General features: G+C 27.3%; 2 protein-coding genes across 3 annotated transcripts in view; one reads left to right on the forward strand and one right to left on the reverse strand.

Annotated features, from left to right (window-relative positions):
• Positions 1 to 5958, forward strand: part of LOC111686393 (arginine-glutamic acid dipeptide repeats protein) — a 68752-nt gene extending 62794 nt beyond the window's left edge. Inside the window, exons 15-18 of the mRNA XM_046952501.1 lie at positions 815 to 909; positions 971 to 1014; positions 1481 to 2084; positions 5528 to 5958. Coding sequence (XP_046808457.1) covers positions 815 to 909; positions 971 to 1014; positions 1481 to 1496 — 155 coding nt within the window. The 3' untranslated portion in view covers positions 1497 to 2084; positions 5528 to 5958. The remainder of the gene's footprint in view (positions 1 to 814; positions 910 to 970; positions 1015 to 1480; positions 2085 to 5527) is intronic.
• Positions 5959 to 21310: 15352 nt separating this feature from the next.
• Positions 21311 to 24074, reverse strand: part of LOC111681101 (carbonic anhydrase 2) — a 73253-nt gene continuing 70489 nt past the window's right edge. For both annotated transcript variants that reach the window (XM_046952317.1, XM_046952316.1), the window contains 3 exons: positions 22840 to 23297; positions 21759 to 21986; positions 21311 to 21687 (listed from right to left, as the gene is read on the reverse strand). In XM_046952317.1, the coding sequence (XP_046808273.1) occupies positions 21442 to 21687; positions 21759 to 21986; positions 22840 to 23262 (897 nt within the window). In that variant the 5' untranslated portion in view covers positions 23263 to 23297 and the 3' untranslated portion in view covers positions 21311 to 21441. The remainder of the gene's footprint in view (positions 21688 to 21758; positions 21987 to 22839; positions 23298 to 24074) is intronic.

Consider the following 24074-nt stretch of genomic DNA (forward strand, 5'->3'; position numbering starts at 1 on the left):
ATAGATAGATAGATAGATAGATAGATAGATAGATAGATAGATAGATAGATAGATAGATAGATAGATAGATAGATAGATAGATAGATAGATAGATAGATAGATAGATAGATAGAAAGATAAAGATAGATAGATAGATAGATAGATAGATAGATAGATAGATAGATAGATAGATAGATAGATAGATAGATAGATAGATAGATAGATAAATAGATAGTTCCATGAATGCTCTTCAAGAATGTAAAGCGTTTGTGTCGGCACTATTTTTCATACAGTCTATTGTACTTTTATTTTACTGAAGTTGACTATGAGCAAACATAACCAACCTTTTTTACAAAATCCCTTTTAATAAACTAAACCTGGAAACTAAATTTGAAACTAAATATAAAACTGTTTAAACAAATTTAGTATTTAAACTTAAATTTATCGTAAAAACGTTTTAAATGTGTATATATTTATATAAGAAAACAATTGACAAAAATTATTTTTCTTTTTTTTTCTTTTTTTAATAACAACGTTTAACTACGTTTTTTAAAACAACTTAAATTTGCTGTCATCAAAACAAAACAATACAATACCTCTGTCTATGTATGTGAATATGTGTGTAAATATAATAACTTCATCTTACAAAATAAAAATATGCATCATGCCACCAATACCACCACTATCACCACCAAATTATTTCATCATGCTACACCAACGACCACCTATCTAAACATTGAAATTTGTCTATTTATGTTAACTATGTTATGTGCATTTTACATATTTTCTAAATTAATTATTTTTAAATGGAAATTGGAACAACAACAATAAATAGCGAATGTTGGTCAATTTCCACGTCCAAATATGCTTATGCCTAGAGAGCCGCACTCAGATGTTTTGCTGCGTATGTCTTATGCTGATCAACTTCAGGTTTTCCATTACCCTCGATAATTTATTTAACTCATTAATTACATATATACAGTATTTACAGGCCGCTGAATTCCAGCGTCAGTCATTGCATGATCAATATTTCCGGTAAGTAATACATCAACTCAACTCTCAACTGAAAGATGCTTCTGTTGTGTCTCTGTATCTGTCTCTGTCTATCACTCTCTGAATCTGAATTTGTCTGCAACAATGTGGTCTCCTCGCCCTAGAAATCTAAAAAAAAAGTACTCAAGTAACGAAAACAAACACCCCCTTTTATCATCACTCCAAAATCATCAATCAATCAAACAACAATTCCAAAAGAAAATTTAATTTACAAACATTCATTTAGAAAATTATTGTTGTTATAAAAACAATATGTAATTCTAAATGTGTGCGTGTATGTGCGTGAGTGTTTGTCATTGGCAGCTGTAAGCTAATGGAATTAAGAGTATCCAACCATGTTTTTTTTTCTTAATACAATAGAAATTTTCCTTTGCTTTTTGTAAAACCTAAAAAATCCTGTAAAATTTATTTATTTTTCCTTTTTTTATTTTCATTTATTTTTCAACAGACAAAGGCCCCGGTAAATGGACCCCTAAACGAAACTATTATTTTGTTGCTATCATCTACATCATAATATAAAACACACACACAACTTTTTGTCTTGATCATCATTGACTTTAAAAAAATAAAACATCATACAACGCTTTCGTTTGTTTATAATTGTTTAAATTAATTATTTGTTTGTTAATAATCTTAAAAAAGAAAAACAAAAATATAAAATAATTTGTTATTTATTGTTATAAACTGTGTAAAAAAAGCTGAAAAGTAAAACCCTCCTTCCCGTCTAAAGATTGGCATTTGTTTCAACAACAAACATAAACATATTAATATAACAATCGACAAGCACCCACCACAACAAAAACAACAACAAAACGAAATAATATCGTCATCATCATAAGCATCATCATCACTATCAACTTCACTAATTGCTTCATCATACAACATCATCCATAATCATTTTTATAAAAGTGACAAACGAATTTTTGAAAAAAATCTTAAAAACTATTAAAAAGAATTATGTAAAATCATCATTATTATCATCAAGCAGAAGTATTTATCAGTATTTACAATTAGACAAAAACAAAAACGCACAACAATTACTATTTTAAAAAGTTAGTACTATTTTTAATTAATCAATTACATATTTAGAAAATATTTTATTATTATTAAGAATTTGAAAAAGAAAAAGTAATATTTGTTTAAAAATGGTTTTAGTTAAGATCTAGGGTTTAGATAACAAGGCCACAAGTTTAAGCGGCGGATTGTGGTCTTTTCCTACAAAAAGTATTCACTGCTTTCAGAGTTAAAGTAACCGGTTCGATTTACGAATATATCCTTCATACAAGAGAGAAAAGCAGATCCAAATAGATTCATTAAATATCGGAAAAAAACAAAGAAGATGAGATATAGTCTACTCCTCTTTCTTATTGTGATAACTTTTGCAGTAGTTTTTTACTGGAGACTCATTATTCTGTCGTTATTGTCAATACATATAGACTCCAGGTTGACCTCGAAGTTAGACAGGTGGTTTCTCTAAACCATTTAATCTAAGCAATTTCATATATTTCATTTTAAACAAGTGCCTTACATTTTGTAAAGGAAAATAGTTCTAGAACTAATACTTTTCTCGTTCTTTTAAACGTCTCAATGATCCAGTACTTATTACTTTAAATAATAATTTTCCATTGAATTTGAAACTCTCAAAAAGCTTGGCTAGTAGAAGTTCTTTAGAAAAGTTCTAGAACTAGTTCTTTAATCGGCGTTATGAAGACACTCGTTTTATAAATTAGGTTCTAGGACCTAGATCTTTAGATCAATAACTTTCAATCGTATTTGTTTGTCACTCTTGAAACTAGTACAAGAAAAGCTTTAGGAAACGAATACATATTCTTTAGAACAGTTCTATAGAACTAGTTATTTTCATATTCCTTTAAACGCCGCAAGGAAACAGTTCTTTAATCGATGATTTTCGATTGAATTTGTCATTCTCGAAACTAGCACTAGAAAAACTTTAGTAAACGTTTACAAAAAGAACTAAAAAAGAACTAGATTACTAGTTCTTTTCATGTTCGTTTAAACGCCGCAAGGAAACAGTTCTTTAATCAACGATTTTCGATTGAATTTGTCATTCTTGAAACTAGTTCTAGGGATGTTTAGTACTATTCTTTAGAAGAGACACGGAAATTACACTCGTTCTTTAAAATAGTTCTAAAGGAACTAGTTTTTAATCAATGATTTTCGATCGAATTTGTCAACCATGAAACTTGCACTCTGTCTAGGAACTAGTTTCTTTAACAATGATTTTTGTTCAAATTCTTTTGTCAGCCTGGAAACTAGAGAAGCTTTATAAAACATTAACAAATTTAGGACAATTTTAGAACTAGTGCTTTTCTAAAATAGTACTATGGCAGCTTTAGAGAAGATTAACAAATTCTTTAGAAAAAATCTATAAATAGTTCTTTTTACATTTCTTTAAACGCTTAAAGAAATGATTAATGATTTTCGATTGAATTTACAACTCTCGAAACAAGCACAATGAAAGCATTAGAGAACAGATTTAAATTCTTTAGCGCAGTTCTAAAACTAGTTTTTAACTCAACGTTATAAAGACGACACTCGCTCTTTAAAGCGTTTCTAAAGCAGCGAAAAGCACTGAGCTCTCAAATGAGCTCTTTTGTACTCTTCTTTTTCTAGCGCACCTATGTTCTCACATGTAATAAAAACAAAGAAAATTGAGAGAGTAAATTGTTTACTCTCTGCCTATCGCTGTTCTAAAAGAAATTTGTTCTTTTATCACGAATATTTTGATTTGATTTCGACAATTTTTTACAAAATACAATTTATATACAAAACCATTTTTAAACAATTGTTCAATTCACAATCTGTGTTACACGGTTGTATCGTAGTATGTCGTATTTTTTATACCCTACACCACTTTAGGGGGAGGGTATATTGGGTTTGTACTGATGTTTGTAACGCACAATAATATTGGCCCTATACCCAAAGTATACCAATTGCATCAGAATAATTTTCTTAGTCGATTTAGCTATATCCGTCCGTGCATCTAAACCTTATGATCTAACTACAGGTCGCAATTTTGAAGATAATTTAATGAAATTTCTTATATCATCATCTATTTTCCCAGGGACGAAGCCTATTTAAAATGGTTAAGATCGGTGCATTATTTCACCTAGCCCTCATACAACTGAACCCGCCGAATTGGGCTTTTAAATTCATAATTATGTTTAATATACTCGTATCTCGACAAAAAGCTGCAAAACCAAGTTCTTTACTAGCCTTGATGACCATCATGAACTCTATAATTATTGGACCTCATTTGACACTAGCCCCTATGAAATGCCCTTTTTAAAATTTGACCTCAATGTTTAAGTATATCGAAATTTTTTTCCCTTTGACAACTTTGGTATTTTGCATTTCGATTCGACTCTCCGCCACATAAACAACAACTTACTACGGTTCTATAAATCGACTTTCGAAAAATTCGAACAATCGACTTTTTGTCGAAAAGTCGAAGTCGACTATTTTGTTCCAAAAAAGTCGATAACTCGACTATCGTCTGTGAAAAAGTCGACTTTGGAAATAAAAGTCGAAATGTCGAAAAAATCGAAAATAGTCAAAAAGGGTCGAAAATAGTCAAAAAATTAAAAATAGTCAAAAAGTCGGAAAATAGTCGAACAAAGTCGAAAATAGTCGAAAAAAGTCAAAAGTCGACAATAGTCGAAAATAGTTAAAAAGTCGGAAAATTCGAAAAGTCTAAAATAGTCGAAAAGTCAAAAAAATACAAAAATAGTCAAAAAGTCGTAAAAAGTCGAAAATCATCGACAAATCTGAAAGTCAGAAAAAGTCAAAAAATAGTCGAAAAAATCGGAAAAAGTCGAAAATAGTAAAAAAAAAGTCTAGTCGAAAAAGTAGACTATTTACAAAATACTAAAACTCGAAAATTTTAACTAACTTATAAATGTCGAAAAATCGACTTTGCATAAAATGCAAAAAGTTGAGAAGTCGACTTTTAACTAAATGCAAAAAGTCGAAAAGTCGACTTTTACCTAAATGCAAAAAGTCGAAAAGTCGACTTTTCGTTTCAACTTTAGAACCCTACAACTTACAGAAACGTAGGTACGATCGTAACGCAGAATATACACGTTCGTAAAGCATTGAAACGAAATGAAATTGCTTCTTCTTTTTCTTACGATTAAGTTTTTTGTTGGAATAACTTTATTCAATCGTTGCTAACTGAATACTTAAACGTAATCGAAATTCAGAATAGAGGTGATAATGACAACTAACATATTTTTGTAAAAGGTGTAGGGTATTATATGATAGGCCTTGTGCGACTATTACTTGTTTTATTATTGATTTGTTTTTGTATCAAAAAATTTCATTTTGTTTATGACATACAACGATACAACATCAATTGTGAATTGGACAAAAATATATCTTTTAAACAAATGATTTTTAATTTACGCAAGAAAAAAACTTCAAAAAGTTTAACATAATTTTGCAAATGTTTTCTTTAAAAAATATCTCATTACAGAAATCAATTGCGTTGAACAACTATATACTAAACAATATGATGTTTTATGGTGGCTACATGAACTTTGGAGGTTATCCCCATCAACAACACCGTGGTGATTTGAATTGATAAAAAAAAAAAAGAAAAAGTTTTCAAAATTCTAATAATTTTTTTTTTCTTCTTGTTTTGACTTAATTAAACTTTGGTTTGTTTTTATAATAATTATTAATTATAATTATTTTTGTATTGTAATAAAAAAGAAATTTTAGCATAAAATGTAATATACTCTCTTACTAACCACTCACACACACAAACAAAACCAACTCTCCCCCCTCCGCCCCCTTTACAACACTGTCTTTATATATGTATATAGTATATAGAAGTTTAAAGAAAATATTACATATATACAAACAAACTAACTATTAATACACTCTCATATATAAATATATAAGCTATAGATATGTAATACTATATTATTATATAAAATACTATAATTATTTAGATTTAAAAGCAAACAATATGTATTTTTTTAAATTATATAAAAAAGAAAAAAAAAACAAACTAAATGATAACAAAAGTAAAGAAAGAAAAAAAGAAATTTGAAAATTTTGAAATAAGAATAAAAAAAAACTTGTAATAAGAATAAGAATGACATTACTTGGCTGGCACTTGTCTTATTCGCAAAACAAACTAAAAAAGTTACAAAACCAGTTGCAAACAAATAAGAATTTAAAACTTTTTTTTAAACAAAAACAAATAAAGAGCTAAGGATTTAAAAAAAAAGGAAAAAGTTTTTAAACAATAAGAATGTTTTTTTTTTTAGAATAAAACCACAAATACTTAAAATATAGAAAAACAATTAAATATTTAATAACAAAAAATTAAAAAAAAAAAAAATACAAAAAAATTTAACAACAACAAAAAATATTAATTTTAAGATTTATATACAAAAACAACAACTTAATAAACATAAAATAAGTAATATTATTAATAATTATAAAAAAAGTATATATTTTTTTAATTTTGTTGTAAAAAGTTTAATTTAATTAATAATTTTTATTGTTTAGTTTTCTTTGTATTTTATTATTATTTTTTTTTGTTTTTTTATTTTATATACTTTTTTGTAGTATTATTTTTTTTTTATAAATTAAAACACACACAAACACAGACACAATTAAACACAACATTTATGTAATAAATATTTTATTTTTTATTATTATTATTTGTAAACTTTTTTTTAAGCTTGGACAAGAAATTAAAAAAATAAATATGGTACAAAACACAAAAAAAACAACAACAACTAAATTAAACAAAAAATAATTTCAAAAAAAAAAAAAGAAAAAATTCTTAAATTTTGCCCCCCAAAATATTTATATCTAAAAAAACATATTAACTACGATATTATTTTTTTATAGTTTTATGTTAGAAAAAAACCAACAAACAATTTTAAAAACAATTAAAATTTAATAACAATTCAAAAGTATAATAAATTCGATATTAATACAATTTCGAAAAAATTTGCCTTTGAAACGTATTACAAAATATAACTTTTAAGATTTCAAAAATTTCAAAACAAAATGTTTAATAAAAAAAAACAGAAATATGTATTTATTATATTGCAAGAACAAAATAATTAGTTTTATAATGTAAAATAAATAAAATATAAATAAATCTTGTAAAACAGAAAAAAAAACCAAACAAAACAAATTTACTGTAATTGTGACTCCTTAGAAAAGATTATACATATATTTAGCCATGCGCCAGTATCTACTACCTACTATTTGTATATAGAAGTAAAAAAATCTTATTTGCAAATGTTGCTGAATAAAATTAATAAGTTTAGTTTGTTTTAAAAACAATTTCTTAAACTAAAAAAGATTATAGTCAGAGCTAGAACAACATTGGGTTAAGTTAAAGATGGGTTATACACTTGGAGACCATAAGGTCCATTGTGAATGAAGATTTAAAAACAATAAAGCAAAGAACACTACAATAAAGCAAGAATAGTGAATGCATACGTGTAAAGTCAGAGTTGCTGGTGGGTTGACAATTTCTTAAACTAAAAAAGATTATAGTCAAAGCTAGAACAACATAAGGTTAAGGTTAAGATGGGTTATACACCATAAAAACAATGGAGACAATAAGGTCCATTGAGATTCCTTGTAAGGAGTGAAGATTCCGATACAATAAAGCAAAGAACAATACAACTAAGCAAGAATAGAGAAGGCATACGTGTAAAGTCAGAGTGGCTGGGTTGACAATCCTTAGTCGTTGTTCATTGAACTCAGAGTCGTTCTGGTGCAAAGAACCGATTGTCGTGGGAACGACTACTGGGAGGTTGTCTTCTATCAGTTGCAAACAAGAAACGAAACCTATCACGGCGTACAAGAGTGGTATTGGCACAACTCATAACGGAAAAGTGTAAACGTTTTACTGTCACTGATCACTGTCAGGTCCACACAATGTTCAGCTCCTTTTAAACTGCAGGGCAAATCCAACTCAGAATCCCTTTGGACTCAAACGTTAGATGAGGCTCGACCAATGGGTTTAGAACTAACGGATTTGGATAACTAAAGCGAAGAATAAGAGTAGGGAATATGTTTTAACTATATATACGTGCAATTTCATGTATCGTTACAACAACAACAAGGAAGTAAGAAGATAGTTGTTGTTGTAACAGGTTGGCTGTTACTGGATGTTCTTCCCTGGGAAAAAAAACATCCGGTTGATACAGCTGTTGCTAAGTTGACAATCTTCAGCCGATTGAGAATCGGGTCGTTCCGGAACGGAGATTCAATTGTCGTGGAAACGAAAATAGTTAAAGAGGACAGATGAACAAAAAAACGCATCTATTCGTCGTGGTAGCTATTCCCTAGTCATTTCAGGCTAAGATGCTGTCCTATTGGCAAATAATATGCTACGCCCAGTTAGAATCCTTATCAGAACCCTCAGACTAAGTCTCTCCAGTCCTATAAGTATTTTGGTAGCACCCATATTAAGTTTTGGTCAGAGCGCCTTTGATATTTTGCAATCTAATCTACCATTTCAGGATTGGCTGATGATAACATGTATTCTCTTTAATATAAACATATTATAAAGACAAATAGGTGGTTTTAACATCAATTCTCCTGTCTCTGTCAAGGTTAGAACCTAACATTTCGCATTAAGTAGTTGTAAAACGAGATGAGACTGAACCACTTCGGAGAGAGTCTTGAATAGCATCAGAAATGTCGACACAACTTTTGAAAGTCATTCTCTAAACATTATTGTAAATGTTAAGAAACCTAAATATCAAAATTACGTCCAAAATATAAATAAAAATTTTATAAATAAAAATCGTTAAAAAACTAGCTCCAGAACTGTTCTGAAAAATAAGGAACGAGGTTAACAAATATGAAAAGAATTCTTGGATAAAAGAACTTGTTTTTGAAACGTTGTATAGAATAAGTTTCGATTTCATATAGCTTACAGTCCGAACAAACATTGAAGACGTCAAAAGCTAAATAAAACATGAACGAGCAATAGTTATGAGATCTAGAACTATTACAATACATCGACGGAATTATCCTCAAATGAAATGGAAATATTGTTCGAACCGGTTGTCACATCCACCTATAATCGCTATAATGTTTGACTTGATTTAATGTGGGATTTCGAGTTCACTATATCCAAATGTGCAAATGTAGGTTGATACAATATTCGTTTCGGAACGAATGATCAATTGTAGTGGAAACGTAACTGTGTGGATCTTTACATAATTAAAAGTCCATTGTTTTTTAATTATTTGGACAATTTTGCCGTATTTAAAACTACGGAGGTTTCACAGCGAATATTCAATTGTAGTGGGAATGTTATGACAAATCAAAGAGATCAAAGATTTTAATTCATTTTGAGACTAATTAGATGTACCTTCTACATAAATGATCGCCCCGTCCATTCTGCAAGAGTTGCGACACAAAAAAGTATAAAGAGTCTAAGTCTAATTGCACGAACAAGTCGATTGTTTTTGCATGATTGTTAGTTATCAAAAATATAGATTGTGATATTATGACACATTGCTGGCTGTAGCAGCGGATTCAAGGGTATAAATGCATTTCTGTCTGCATTTACAAATAGAATTCTTCCCTTGCTGCAAGTCTTGCGACTCGAAATAAGTTGAATGTTGTCCTTTTTGGCTGAACAGATAAAAAAAGTTGCAGAAGAAGGCACAGTTTATATGTGCATGTTTCAGTTGACATTAAGCCTGTTGGTTTTTTTCAGATGTTGAATAATTTCAATAGCATGAGTTCAAATGGATATTGAAAAGGGTTCAGTTAATGTGCAAGATTAGTTGGCATTAATCCTGTCACGTTTTTCAGATGTTGAATGATTTCAAACAGATATTGAGAAGGACCGGTTATGTGCAAGATCAGTTGCTTTTTTTATATGTTGAATGATTTTAACAAAATGAGTTCATAGATGAGTTCGAACAGATATTGAGAAAGGCAAGGTTTAAGTGCAAGATCAGTTGGCATTAAGCTTATTGCTTTGATCGATGTTGAATGAGTTTATAGATGGGGTTAAACACATATTGAGATAGCCTGGGTTTATATAAAAGTTCAATTAGTATTAAGCCTCTAGCTTTTTTCAGATGTTGAATGATTTTAACAGAATGCCTACATAGATGAGGTCAAACAGTTACTGAGGAAGGCACGGTTTATGTGCAAGATCAGTTGGCCTTAAGTCTGTGGCATTTTTCAGATGTTGAATAATTTCAACAGCATGATTTCAATAGAAAGAGTTCAAACGGATATTAAGAAAATCACGGATTGTGTGCAAGATCAGTTGGCATTAGGCCTGTTGCTTTATTCAGATGTTGAATGATTATTCAGTTCTTACATGCGTCGTAATGTTACAATATTTGATAAAGTTTAAGGTGCTTTATAAAACTGTTTGATTTTTAAAGGTGTCTTAAAATAATTTCTTTTACAAAAGTGATTCCACAGCTGGGAGTTTTTATTAAAAACGTATACTTTTGAAATATAACATTAAAACAAATTAACTATAAATTTTATTAAGCAACATTGTTAACTTTCTTCGTGGGTCATAGTCAGGTTTAAAAATGTATTTGAAACATTTTTTTTTTTCAGAAATTTACTAAAATAAAGGGAAAGCATAATGAAACTTTTTTTAACAAAATTTGTATTTTAGAAATATTTCTTAAAAATTCTTAAAAATTGGTTTAAAAAAACTTAAAAAAAATCTATTTTTTTGGATTCTGTTTAGTTTTGAAATGTTAAAATTCAAATATTAATACAAAATTTTTAGTTTTACACAATAAAACCACCACAAACATTAAACAGATTCAAAAGTTACAACTCTAAATAAACATAGAACTTTACAAAGACTTTGCCAGAAAAAAAAACAATTTAAATTAAAATTTAAAAGAAAAAACAAATGTAAGAAACGCACAAAGTCTATTAAATACAAAAAAAATGCATAAAAAACAAAGAAATCACATTTAACATGTAAAATAAAAATATTTGTAAATAAAAACCAACAATAAATGTGAATTATAAAATAAATCGTTTTTTATGAAAAAATGAAATGAAAATGTTTAAAATTTTAAATGTGATACAGTAAAGAAAAATAATATTTAAAACTAAAATATTTAAAAACACTTTACTTACTAAACTCTATATATAAAACATTAACTATTATTATTTATACAAGAAATAAATCCCTTATTATTTTTGTTTTTATTATTTTCCACAAATTTCTGTAAAGTTCTATGGATTCAGAAAGTTAACTGTACAAACCATAGTGTTCAATTAAATAGTAAAACTTTAACCACAATTTTCATAACTTCTAGTTGTTAAACCGTTAGTTATTCTACCAGTTAGAAAATAACTAGACATTGTGAAAATGCGGAGATAAATACATATTTTTCATTTTATATGGTTTCTTTTAGAATTTTAATGAGCAGAACAAAATATTTGAACAAAATTTAAAATGAAACATTTATTTTTTTCAAAACATCTTGAGACCGTTTTCTTAAGAAATTTCTTTTTTGAAAGTTTCGTCTTGGGATGGTTTTTTCATATAATTTTCATAAGAAAATTTGTCTTCTTGATAAAGTTTTCTTTAGAAGTGTTTTCGGTAAAAAGTTTTCTTTAAGAAAGTGTTTCTTTTTGAACATTTTTATTAATAATATGTTTTCTTGAAACAGTTTTCTAAATAAGAGTCTTCTTGGGACAACTTTCTTTACAACAATTTTTCTTGAGACAGTTTTCTATGTAAAAGAGTCTTCTTAAAACAATTTTTCATTTAGAAATAAATATTCTTAAGAAAAGTTTCTTTTTAAAACAGTTTTCTTTAGAAAAATGTTTTTGTGAAAAAGTTTTATTTAGAAAGTTGTTTCTTTTAATAACTTTCTTAAGAAAATGTTTTCTTGAGACAGTTTTGTATATAAAAGAGTCCTCTTGGGTTAACTTTCTTTACAAAAATGTTTTCTTGACAAAGTTTCTTTATTAAAGCGTCTTCTTGCTAAAGTTTTCTTTAGAAAAATGTTTTCGTAAAAGAGTTTTCTTCAAACAATTTTTTTTTTTTTGCAAAAATGTTTTCTTGACAAAGTTTTCTTTAGAAAGAAATTTTTTTTAAGAAAAGTGTCTTCTTATTAGAGTTTTCTTTAGAAATATGTTTCCGTGAAAAAAAAGTTGTTTCTTTTAACAATTTTCTTAAGGAACAGTTTTCTACATAAAATAGTATTCTTTCTTTACAAAAGTGTTTTCTTGACAATTTTTTTTTAGTAAAGTGTATTCTTCTTAGAGTTTTCTTTGAAAAGTGTTTTCGTAAACAAGTTTTCTTTAAAAAGTGTTTCTTTTAACGAGTTTCTTAAAAAATGTTTTCTTGAGACAGTTTTCTCTATAAGTCTTTTTGAGACAATTTCCTTTACAAAAAATGTATCTTGAGACAGTTTTCTTTAAAAAGAAAGTTTCTTCAATAAAGTGTCTTCTTGTTAGAGTTTTATTTATATAAAAGTGTTTTCTGGAGACAGTTTTCTTTAAAAAAAGAGTCTTCTTGAGAAAACTTTTTCTAAAAAATAAGTTTTCTTCACAAATTTTATCATTAGAAAAGTGTCTTCTTGTTAGAGTTTTCTTTAGGAAAGTACTTTCGTCAAAAAGTTTTTTAGAAAGTGTTTTTTTTTAACAATTTTCTTTAAAAAAAATTTATTCTTGGGGCAGTTTTTTCTAAAAAGAAAGTTTATTTAGTAAAGTGTCTTCTTGTTAGAGTTTTCTTTAGAAAAGTGTTTTTGCGAAAAAGTTTTCTTTAGAAACAATTTTCTTGAGAAAGTGTTTTCTTGACACAGTTTTTTTATAAAAGAATCTTTTTAAAAAATGTATTCTTGAGGCAGTTTTCTTTATAAAAGTGTCTTATTGTAAGAGTTTTCTTTAAAAATATGTTTTCGTGAGAAAGTTTTCTTTAAGAAAGGGTTTCTTTTAATAATTTTCTTAAGAGTTTTCTTTACGAAATGTTCTTCATAAAATTGACTCCTGGGAATATATTCTTGAGACAGTTTTCTTTAGAAAGAAAATTTCTATTTGAAAAATTTTTCTTTAGAAAGTGTTTTTGTGAGAAAGTGTTTCTTTTAATATTTTTTTTTTTTTTTTTTAAGTGTTTTCTTGAGACAGTTTTCTTTTAAAAAAGTATTATTTACTATAGATAAGTTCTTCATGAGACAGTTTTCTTTATAAAGTTGTCAAATTGAGTCAGTTTTCATCTTTCTTTTTAAAAGTGTCTCCTTGAGAAAGTGTTTATGCGAAAAGTGTATTCTAAAGATTCTTTTCTTTAGAAAATTTCGTCTTGAGACTTGAGTTTTCTTTAAAAAAAACATTGCTTAAGAGAGAAAGAGAGAAAACAGTTTACTTGTGTGAGTTTTTCTTTAGAAAAGTGTCTTCTTGGGTAGTTTTCTTTATAAATTACTTAAGACATTTTCTTCTTTTTCATTAAAAGAACTCTTGAGAAAATTTTCTTTGGAAAGTTTCTTTATAAGACAATTTTCTTTGGAATGTGTCTTCTTTAGTTGATTTTTTTTAAGTGCCTTCTAAAGGAAAATGTCTTTAAATAGTTTTTTCTTTAAAAATTCTCTAGAGAAAATTTTATTTAAGAAATGTCATCTTGTAAGATTTTTTTTAGAAAGTGTTTCTTTTAACAGTTTATTGAGTTAGTGTTTTTTAAAAAATGTCTTCTTAAAACAGTTTTCTATAGAAATATATCGTTTTATAACAATTTTCTTTAGTAAAATTATTTACAGTTTTGTCTTTTTGCAATTTTGAAAAGTTTTATTAAAATAGTTTTCTCAAGAAAATAATTGCAACTTTTTTAACTTTATTGTTATGTTTTTTAAAAGTTTTTTTTGAAACAAATAAAATATATACAAAAAAAATAAATTACTTAAATATATATTTTTATAGTAGAAAAATTAAAAAAAAAATAATTAATAATAATAAAAACAAAAAAAGAAAATACAAAAGATTGCAACATAAATTTTTAAAGAATAAAAATTAAGTTACAAACATGACAAAATATACTTAAAGAAAAAAAAGGAAAAAGTAAGAACATATATATAATAAACATAAACAATATATTTTTTTAATTACTCACAAACAGACAAAAAATAATAAAAATAAAAAAAGGAAATTAATAAATTTAGAAAGAAAAAGTGTAATTTATTTTAACAAAAACAAAAAAAAAAGCAAAAACATTTTAAACTTAACTGTATTATAAAGCTTTTTGTGTATGTAATTAAATTAAATTAAAAATAATAATATTAAATAATTTTTAGCTCTTTTTAAATATAAGTATTTTTTAAATATTTAAGCATAAACTTAAATATATATAAGCATAAGTACATTAATTTATAATTAAAAAAAAAATAAAAAATAAAAAAATTTCAAAGAAAATTTAACAAACAAATGGAAAACATATTAATTTATTATTTTAAGTAAAAAAAAGAAACTAAAACAAAAAGTAAACGTTTTTTTCATATTATTAAAATTATTTATAATAGAAAATCTATTTTAAACAAAAAACCACAAAGAAAAAACTTTTTACATAAAAAAACTAACACCCAGAAAAAACACACACACACTTACTCCTAAAAACAACTAAATTAAAAAAAAAAAACATTTTTACAATCTCCCCCCCTCTTAAAAAAAAAAAAAAAACAAACACACACAAACAAAAAATTGATATAAATGTATTAAAATGAAAAAAAAATCTATTAAATTATTATTATTAATATTATTATATAAATATAGTATCAAATTAATACCTAAGAATTTAAACAAAATAATATTAAAAATTTATAATAAAATAAAAACCCAATGTTTAACAATTTAAATTAAAATTATTATAAAAATAAATGAAAAATAAATAAAAAAAATACATTTACATTTAAAACATATAAATACACTTATACATACAAAACATACATACGTATATATACACATACACACACATATATACATAATTATATTATATATATAAACATACATATACATAGTTGAAGTAAAATAAAGTATAATTTAAAACAGAAAACAAAAAAATCAAATATATATTTAAAAATAAAATTTAAAACAAAAACAAAAACAAAAAAAATTAACATTTAAACATGTGACTTTTCTGAAATTATCAGCAACTATTCATAGCAATAAAACTCAAAATTTATTTAAATATTATAAACGTTTGTTTAAAAGTAGTTTTATTTCTAGAAATAGAAAATTTTTAAGAAAATACTTTTTCACCTAAAGAATTTTTCTATAAAAAGGAGTTTTTTTTCTCTGTAGAGAAATAACTATTTAATTTTAAATGTTCTATACAAACAATAACTATTTAATTTTAAATGTTCTATACAAAAGTGTGTTGCTAGCACTATTCTCTATAGAAAGATAGATTTTTTTTTGCTGCAGTTTTCTTTAGAAAAGTAACTTCTTAATAAAGTACTCTCTAGGAAAAAGTTCTCTAAACGAAATTGTCTTAAAAACACATTTCTTAATACAAAATGATCTTCCTTAAACAGTTTATATACAAAAGTGTCTATATAAGACAGTTTTCTACAAGAAAGTGAGAGAATAGTTTTCTACTGAAAGGTTTCTCCTCTACTGGAAAAAGTTCTCTAAACGAAATTGTCTTAAAAACACATTTCTTAATACAAAATGATCTTCCTTAAACAGTTTATATACAAAAGTGTCTATATAAGACAGTTGTCTACAAGAAAGTGACTTCGTAGGATAGTTTTCTATTAAAAGTTGTTTCCTCTGCTGAAAAATATCTATTTGAGATAGTTTTCTATAGCAAAATGTTTTGTTAACACAGTTTGTAATAGAAAAGTGTCTTCTTAAAGCAGTTTTCTATAGAAAAGTATCGTTATAAGATAATTCCCTAGGAAAGAGACTTTTAAAAACTGGTTTTCTAAAAAAACAGTCTTCGTAAGGTAGTGTTCTATCGAATGGTGTCCTCTACTGAAACATCTCTTCTTAAGATAGACTTCTAAAGTCAATTATCTTTTAAACACAGTTCTTTATAGAAATATATCTTCTTATGGCAGTTTCTTATACAAAAGTGTCGTTATAAGACAGTTTTCTATAGCAAAGTGAATTTTAAAAACAGTTTTTCTATAAAAAGAGTCTTCGTATCATAGTTTTTCATAGAAAGGTTTCCTCTACTGGAAAATGTCTATTAAGATAGTATTCTATAGCAAATTGTCTTTCAAACACTGTTCTTTATAGACAAGTGTATTTTTAAGGCTGTTTTTACAGATAAGTGTCTTCTTAAGGCAGTTTCTTATGCAAAAGTGTCTTTATAAGACAATTCCCTATAGGAAAGTGATTTTTAAGAAGAGATTTTTATAAAAAGTCTTCGTATCATAGTTTTCTATAGAAAGTTTTCCCATACTGACAAAATGTTTTCTTAATATAGTATTCTATAGCAAATTGTCTTTAAAACATAGTTCTTTATAGAAAAGTGTATTCTTAAGGCAGTTTTTTACAGATAAGTGTCTTCGTAAGGCAGTTTCTTATACAAAAGTGTTTTCATAAGACAATTCTCTATAGGAAAGTGACTTAAAAAAAAAAGATTTCTATTGAAAGAGTCTTCGTATTATAGCTTTCTATAGAAAGGTTTCCTCTACTGAAAAATGTCTTCTTAGGATAATAACAAACACAGTTCTTTATAGAAAATTGTCTTCTTTAGGCAGTTTTTTACAGATAAGTGTATTCTTAAGGCAGTTTCTTAAACGAAAGCTTCGTTATAAGACAGTTCTCCATAGCAAAGTGACTTTTTAAAATAGATTTCTATAAAAATAGTCTTCGTATCATAGTTTTCTATAGAAAGGTTTCCTCCATTGAAAATGTCTTCTTAAGATTATTTTCTATAGCAAAATGTTTTGTTAACACAGTTTTTATAGAAGTGTCTCCTTTTGCCAGTTTTCTATAGATATGTGTTTTCTTAAAGCAGTTTTCTATAGAAAAGTGTCTTTGTAAGACAATTCTGTGTAAGAAAGTAATTTTTAAAAACAGTTTTTAATAAAAAAGAGTTTTATACAAAAGTATCGTTATACCACAGTTCTCTATAAAAAGTGACATTTAAAAAGAAAAGTGATTTCTTAAAAAAGTTATCAATCAAAAGAATTTTCATAGGATAGAATGCTATACTCATTTTTCTATAGAAACATGTCTATTTCTATTGAAAATTGTCTTGCTGAAATAATGTTCTATTAAAACGTATTTTTTATATCTTTTTCTAAAGAAGTGTCTTCTTAATGAAGAATTCATTAAAAGAGTACAGTTTTGTACACAAAAGTGTATTTTTAAGAGAGTTCTCAATAGAAAATAGTCTTCTTATAAAAGTTTTTTTATAAAAAGATTCTTCTTTTTCTATAGAAAGATATTTGCTCTAGCTTAAGACAGTTTTCTACAAAGACATGTTTTCTTAAAACGATTTTTTTATAGACAAGTATCTTTTTAGTGCAGTTTCTATAGAAAAGTTCTCTATAAACAAGTTCTTTAAAAACCTTAAACTGAAACGGTTATTAAACTAACGGGCCCTTCAGACGATCACACTTTACTTACGACAAGTCTAATGAAAAGTAAAAAGTAAAAAAAGTATAGTCGGGCATGGCCGACCATATAATACCCTACACCATAAGTATAAAATTTTTACTTTTTATAAAGAAACGTTTATGTTGAATATTATTCCAAAATATTTAAGAAATTTATTGATAAAAAACTAAAATTTCTAAATAAGGCTTTATATAGGTCAAATATGGGCCGATCATCGGGAAATTTGGGAAAAGGATATATTTTTAAATAACAGTTTTGTTGAGTTTCATTGCGATACAAATGGTTACAAGAGACATTTTTTGAAGGGGGGTTTGTATGGGGGCTAGGGTCAAATAAGGGTCGATCTTTACGAAAATCAAAATTCAGTGTCATTTATACTTATGTAAAACTTATTTGTGCCAATTTTTAGAGAGATAATAGAATATTTGACGTAATTATGGCATAAAAAGTTCAAATCGGGAGGTACGGTTGTATGGGGGTTAGGTGAAATAATGGACCGATTTCAACCATTTTCAATAGGCTTCGTCCCTGTGCCAAAAAACATGCTTGGTCCAAATTTCATCAAATTATCTTGAAAATTGCGTCCTGTACCTTGCGCACAAGGTTTACATTGACAGCCAGCCAGCCGGACAGACGGACATGTCTTAATTTGTTTTACTAACAAATGTTAACGGAAATCAAGCCGTTCAACCTAATTAATCGGTAATTTAAGGTGATAAAAGCAAAGAACCTTAAAAACTGAGAAAAAGTAAAGATAGTTGATAGCTAGAGGCAGAAAATGTGTTGCATCCACTTAGGCGCCGACAAAACTTGAACACATTGATTTTAGGACAACATTTTTTTAGGACTTTATTTAATAAATCGTGTACAAGCGATGATATTTAAAGCAATTTAAACTGCTGACTCCGAAAATAATCTAAATGTCTCACAAACTGTGTGCGTCATCTGATAGTCAGTGGAAAAATTAACAAACTAATAAAAAGTGTCTTTAATAAGCGTACATTAAACTTTTTAACGAAATATAGATGGCGCAATGGAAAAAATTTACAAGAAGAAATGCAACATTTTTCGAAAGTCCCCAAAAGATTCACATTTACTCAAGATTTTGCATGTTAAATCTTAACGTTCAAGATTTAATAGTAAAAGAAACTCAAAAGGTATCAATCGAATTACGAAGAATTAGCAGAATGTAAGATTTGTGATGTGCCCTTTTACTTAAGAATGTCAATGGACTAATCTATTAACTACTAAATAAACAAATTATTAGAAGAGTCCTTTGACTATTCCATAGATTAGTCCATGAACATAATATAGTCGTTATTAAACTATTTAAGTATTATAAATATACTAGTCCCTACTTATAATGGACGAGTCCATAGAATATACACTAGATTAGTCCTTGGACTTGTCAATAGACTAGTGTTCAGAAGAGTCAATGGGCATGTAAATAAACTAGCCAATAGTTAAAGTACATGCTCATCGACTAAATTATTGAGTAATCTCATTCACATAACTATGAACAAATTCATTAACTGGTCAATATATTCGATCTAATTACTTGTCTTTCAAAGAATGTTACAAATAGTCATGGATATCAAATAAGCTTTAACAAAACTAAATGAAATTTAATGAAATTTACTTACCATAATTTTCTATTTTATTTGATGGTTCAATGGAATTTATACTGTTTTCCGTGTTCTTTTGATCCTCTTGGCATTGAAGATCACTTCCCTCAGCCAGAAGTTATTAACGTTTACACAAATTGTTTCACTTTTAAAAAAATTAATTGCGTATATTTTGTACTTTCTTAACTTCACAAATTTTCCCGTTACATTTTTTTACACATTCACATGTTTTTATGTGAATGATTGCCATTTTGTGACATGATTGCCATGCTACTTTCTAAATTGTTTAAACCCAGAAAACTAATAAAATATATAAACCCGGAGATAAACAAACAAGAAATACATACTTACATATGAAAACTAAAAACATTAGATATTAGATATCAATATTTATAGGAAAAACAAAATAAAAATAGCCAAAAATACCGAAAAAAAATAATAAAAAAAATCACAAAATTAATTCCTACGAAAATTTGTCCATAAATCATGGGGCAATCGCCACATCTGGCCACACTGAGTCTGACCACCGCCATAATGTTCATTGACATTGAGCTCAACTAGAACTTAACTAGAAATGAACTAGAACTGAACTAGAAATGAACTAGAACTGAACTGAACTAAACTAGAACTGTACTAGAAATGAACTAGAACTGAACTAGAACTGAACTAGAACTGTACCAGAACTGAACTAGAACTGAACTAGAACTGAACTAGAACTGAAGTAGAACTGAAAAAGAACTAAACTAGAACTGAACTAGAACTAAACTAGAACTGTATTAAAACAGAACTAGAACTGAACTTGAACTGAACTTGAACTGAACTTGAACTGAACTAGAACTGAACTACAACTGAACTACAACTGAACTAGAACTGAACTAGAACTGAACTAGAACTGAACTAGAACTGAACTAGAACTGAACTAGAACTGAACTAGAACTGAACTAGAACTGAACTAGAACTGAACTAGAACTGAACTAGAACTGAACTAGAACTGAACTAGAACTGAACTAGAACTGAACTAGAACTGAACTAGAACTGAACTAGAACTGAACTAGAACTGAACTAGAACTGAACTAGAACTGAACTAGAACTGAACTAGAACTGAACTAGAACTGAACTAGAACTGATCTAGAACTGAACTAGAACTGAACTAGAACTGAACTAGAACTGAACTAGAACTGAACTAGAACTGAACTAAACTAGAACTGAACTAGAACTGAACTAGAACTGAACTAGAACTGAACTAGAACTAAACTAGAACTGAACTAGAACTGAACTAGAACTGAACTAGAACTGAACTAGAACTGAACTAGAACTGAACTAGAACTGAACTAGAACTGAACTAGAACTGAACTAGAACTGAACTAGAACTGAACTAGAACTGAACTAGAACTGAACTAGAACTGAACTAGAACTGAACTAGAACTGAACTAGAACTGAACTAGAACTGAACTAGAACTGAACTAGAACTGAACTAGAACTGAATTAAAACTGAACTAGAACTGAACTTGAACTTGAACTGAACTTGAACTGAACTTGAACTGAACTTGAACTGAACTTGAACTGAACTTGAACTGAACTTGAACTGAACTTGAACTGAACTTGAACTGAACTTGAACTGAACTTGAACTGAACTTGAACTGAACTTGAACTGAACTTGAACTGAACTTGAACTGAACTTGAACTGAACTTGAACTGAACTTGAACTGAACTAAAACTGAACTAGTACTGAACTAGAACTAAACTAGAAGTTAACTAAAACTGAAGTAGAACTAAATTAGAAATTTCAAGCGATTGCGAATATGGCAATAGTTTCTTTACAGCGAAAGCATTTCTCGTTATGATGAGAATTTTAAACTCAGAGATATAAATAAATAAACAAATACTTAATTTGAATCTAAGTAATTTTAAAAAAATAAAACTTATAACATATTTAATTTAAGTAATTATTAATTTTGATATAAATTCGCTGTTTCAGCACTTAATAAAAACTTAACAATAATTGTTAAAGCCTGCGTTGTTTTTGAAAAAATGCACCCTTCTTACAGTTTGGAAGACAATATAAAATAATAAGCGAATTTTCAAGACTTAAACTCATTTGAAACGAGCATTGTAAATATAATATGAAGAGTGATTTCCGTTATTTTTATAATTAAATAATATTTACTAAAAATAAGTTAAACTAAACTAATATGGCTTAAAAGAGACTTTAAAATATATGAAAATGTGTTTTCAAATTAAAATAAACCAATAAAATACTTAAGATTGGCAAAGAATAAAGAATAGCTGATTTCAATTTAATAGATGAAGCTTCACTAGCAAAATCATCAGGTATTCTTTTCATGATCTCCGGCACTGCTCTATACACTTTGCGATTATTTAAAGGTTGTACTGGACGAAAATTGTGTGTAAGAGATGAACCATCAAATGTCTTCAAATAACGGAAACGTTCAATCTGTTTTTACATAAACATTTAATAAGAAATCAGTTATTTTAAAAAAATTTTACGAATTAAAATAAACTTACCAAATCCTCTGATATGCCTATGGGATTTATAAAATCAATCCAGATAACATCTTCACTGCAAGGTGGTGTGGTCAATGAACCAATGTAAGTATAATATCCATTTAAGTCTTTGGGCAATAAACTCCATAAATCCATGGTTTCATTTAATGTTGTATTGGTATGTGGCTCTTGGATTAGTTCTATATGTGTAGTCAAGTTTTCATATTCGTAATTGGTGTAATTGCCAACCTAGAAGAGTGAACATATAAAATGAAACCAAACAATTTGCAGCTAAACATGATTCATGGTGAATTTTTTGAAAAACAAAATAATAATAATTATTGGCTTTTGTTGCACAAAAGAGTTTAAGGTCAAGAAAATAGTTTACAATTAATAAACATGAAATAAATTAATTTTAATTGCAAATAATTAGTGGATTTTAAAATGTTTTTTTATTAAATATATATTTTAAATTAGATTATAATGTTTATAACACGAGCTAATACACAAACTATGTATATATTTTAAATGATTTAATTTTTATGTAAATTATGTAAACAAGCAAACTGAACTTGAACCGAACTGAAATTGGACTAAAACTGGACTAGAACTGAACTAGAACGGAACTAGAACTGAACTAGAACTGAACTAGAACTGAACTAGAACTCAACTAGAACTCAACTAGAACTGAACTAGAACTGAACTAGAACTGAACTAGAACTGAACTAGAACTGAACTAGAACTGAACTAGAACTGAACTAGAACTGAACTAGAACTGAACTAGAACTGAACTAGAACTGAACTAGAACTGAACTAGAACTGAACTAGAACTGAACTAGAACTGAACTAGAACTGAACTAGAACTGAACTAGAACTGAACTAGAACTGAACTAGAACTGAATTAGAACTGAACTAGAACTGAACTAGAACTGAACTGAACTAGAACTGAACCAGAACTGAACTAGAACTGAACTAGAACCGAACTAGAACTGAAATTAGATTTGAGCTAGTACTGAACAAGATTTGAACTAAAACGGAGCATGCTGGTTTTGAACACATTTAACTTGTTAATGTGCAATAATTGTTTAACAGTAAATTTTACCTCATAAAATGCCGCCATTACCAAAACTCCATCATCTCTTCTCACAGCCTCTTCGAAACTGTCATATTTACTATTGCGGAAAACGACATGTAACTCCATGGGATATGCCACATCATTAATACGATCTTCACTGCCTACCGTATTATCTTCACCCCAATGAAAATGTAACTGTTGAAATTGATATGTACCCTTTCCTTCCAAAGGACCCTCCGCAATTGTTGGTATTTCACCTTCATAGGACAATTTAACCAAAACTGTATGACCATTATTGAAAATCGTGGCCTCCAAAGGTATTTTCTCAAAATTTTTGAATAGCATTTCTGTATAAGTACGATTTACCACATCAACATCATTTATGTTAATAGGACTTTGATGTTTACCCGAACACTGATTATAATGTTCACTCCAATGATCAGGACCCATATTACCGAAATAAGTGAATTCGGATTCTGGTTGGACTGAAAGTATAATAATTAAAAGAAATTTCTTTACAATAAAGTTTTTTTTTAATTATGGAAATTTTTCTCAAAAACTATTTTGTAAACAACTAAATTATAATTTCTTTATAAGTTTATGAATATAAAGTTATTTAGATTTATCATTTGTTTTTATTAATTGATTCAAATTAACATTACATTTTGCTAATTTCAATTTGAGATACGTAAATATTTTATTTTTTTTTTGCAATATTATCGTTATAATGATAATAATGTTTACAGATATTATTATTTTGTATGAGAATAGTATTCAGTTTAGTTAAAGAATGTGAATTTTTTAATCTTTGAATAATGTATTTTTTTTTGTGTTTTTGCATTTAACAGCAATTAAGTGCCATTATTTACTGTTTTTTTTTTTTTTTGAAAATTATCAAATGATGCATTTTTGTTGATAAATAGGCTTATTAACTACTAGTATATGTACCTTTATTAACTGAATATATTTTGTGGGTATTTTTCCCTCATTATAAAATTAATTATCTAAATAATATCTGAGTTTAGTTAGTGTTTCACATATTTAAGGAATTTCCTTTTAACAATTTGCATTTTATAATGTCATCAATATGTGAAGCTTATTTAAAGAAAAAATTATTTAGTAATAGACAAGTTTGATAGTTAATAATGCAGATGGATAGATAGATAGTTAGATAGATAGATAGATAGATAGATAGATAGATAGATAGATAGATAGATAGATAGATAGATAGATAGACAGATAGATAGATAGATAGATAGATA

This window comes from Lucilia cuprina, chromosome 5 (assembly GCF_022045245.1).
Source record: "Lucilia cuprina isolate Lc7/37 chromosome 5, ASM2204524v1, whole genome shotgun sequence".
Lineage (NCBI taxonomy): Eukaryota > Metazoa > Arthropoda > Insecta > Diptera > Calliphoridae > Lucilia > Lucilia cuprina.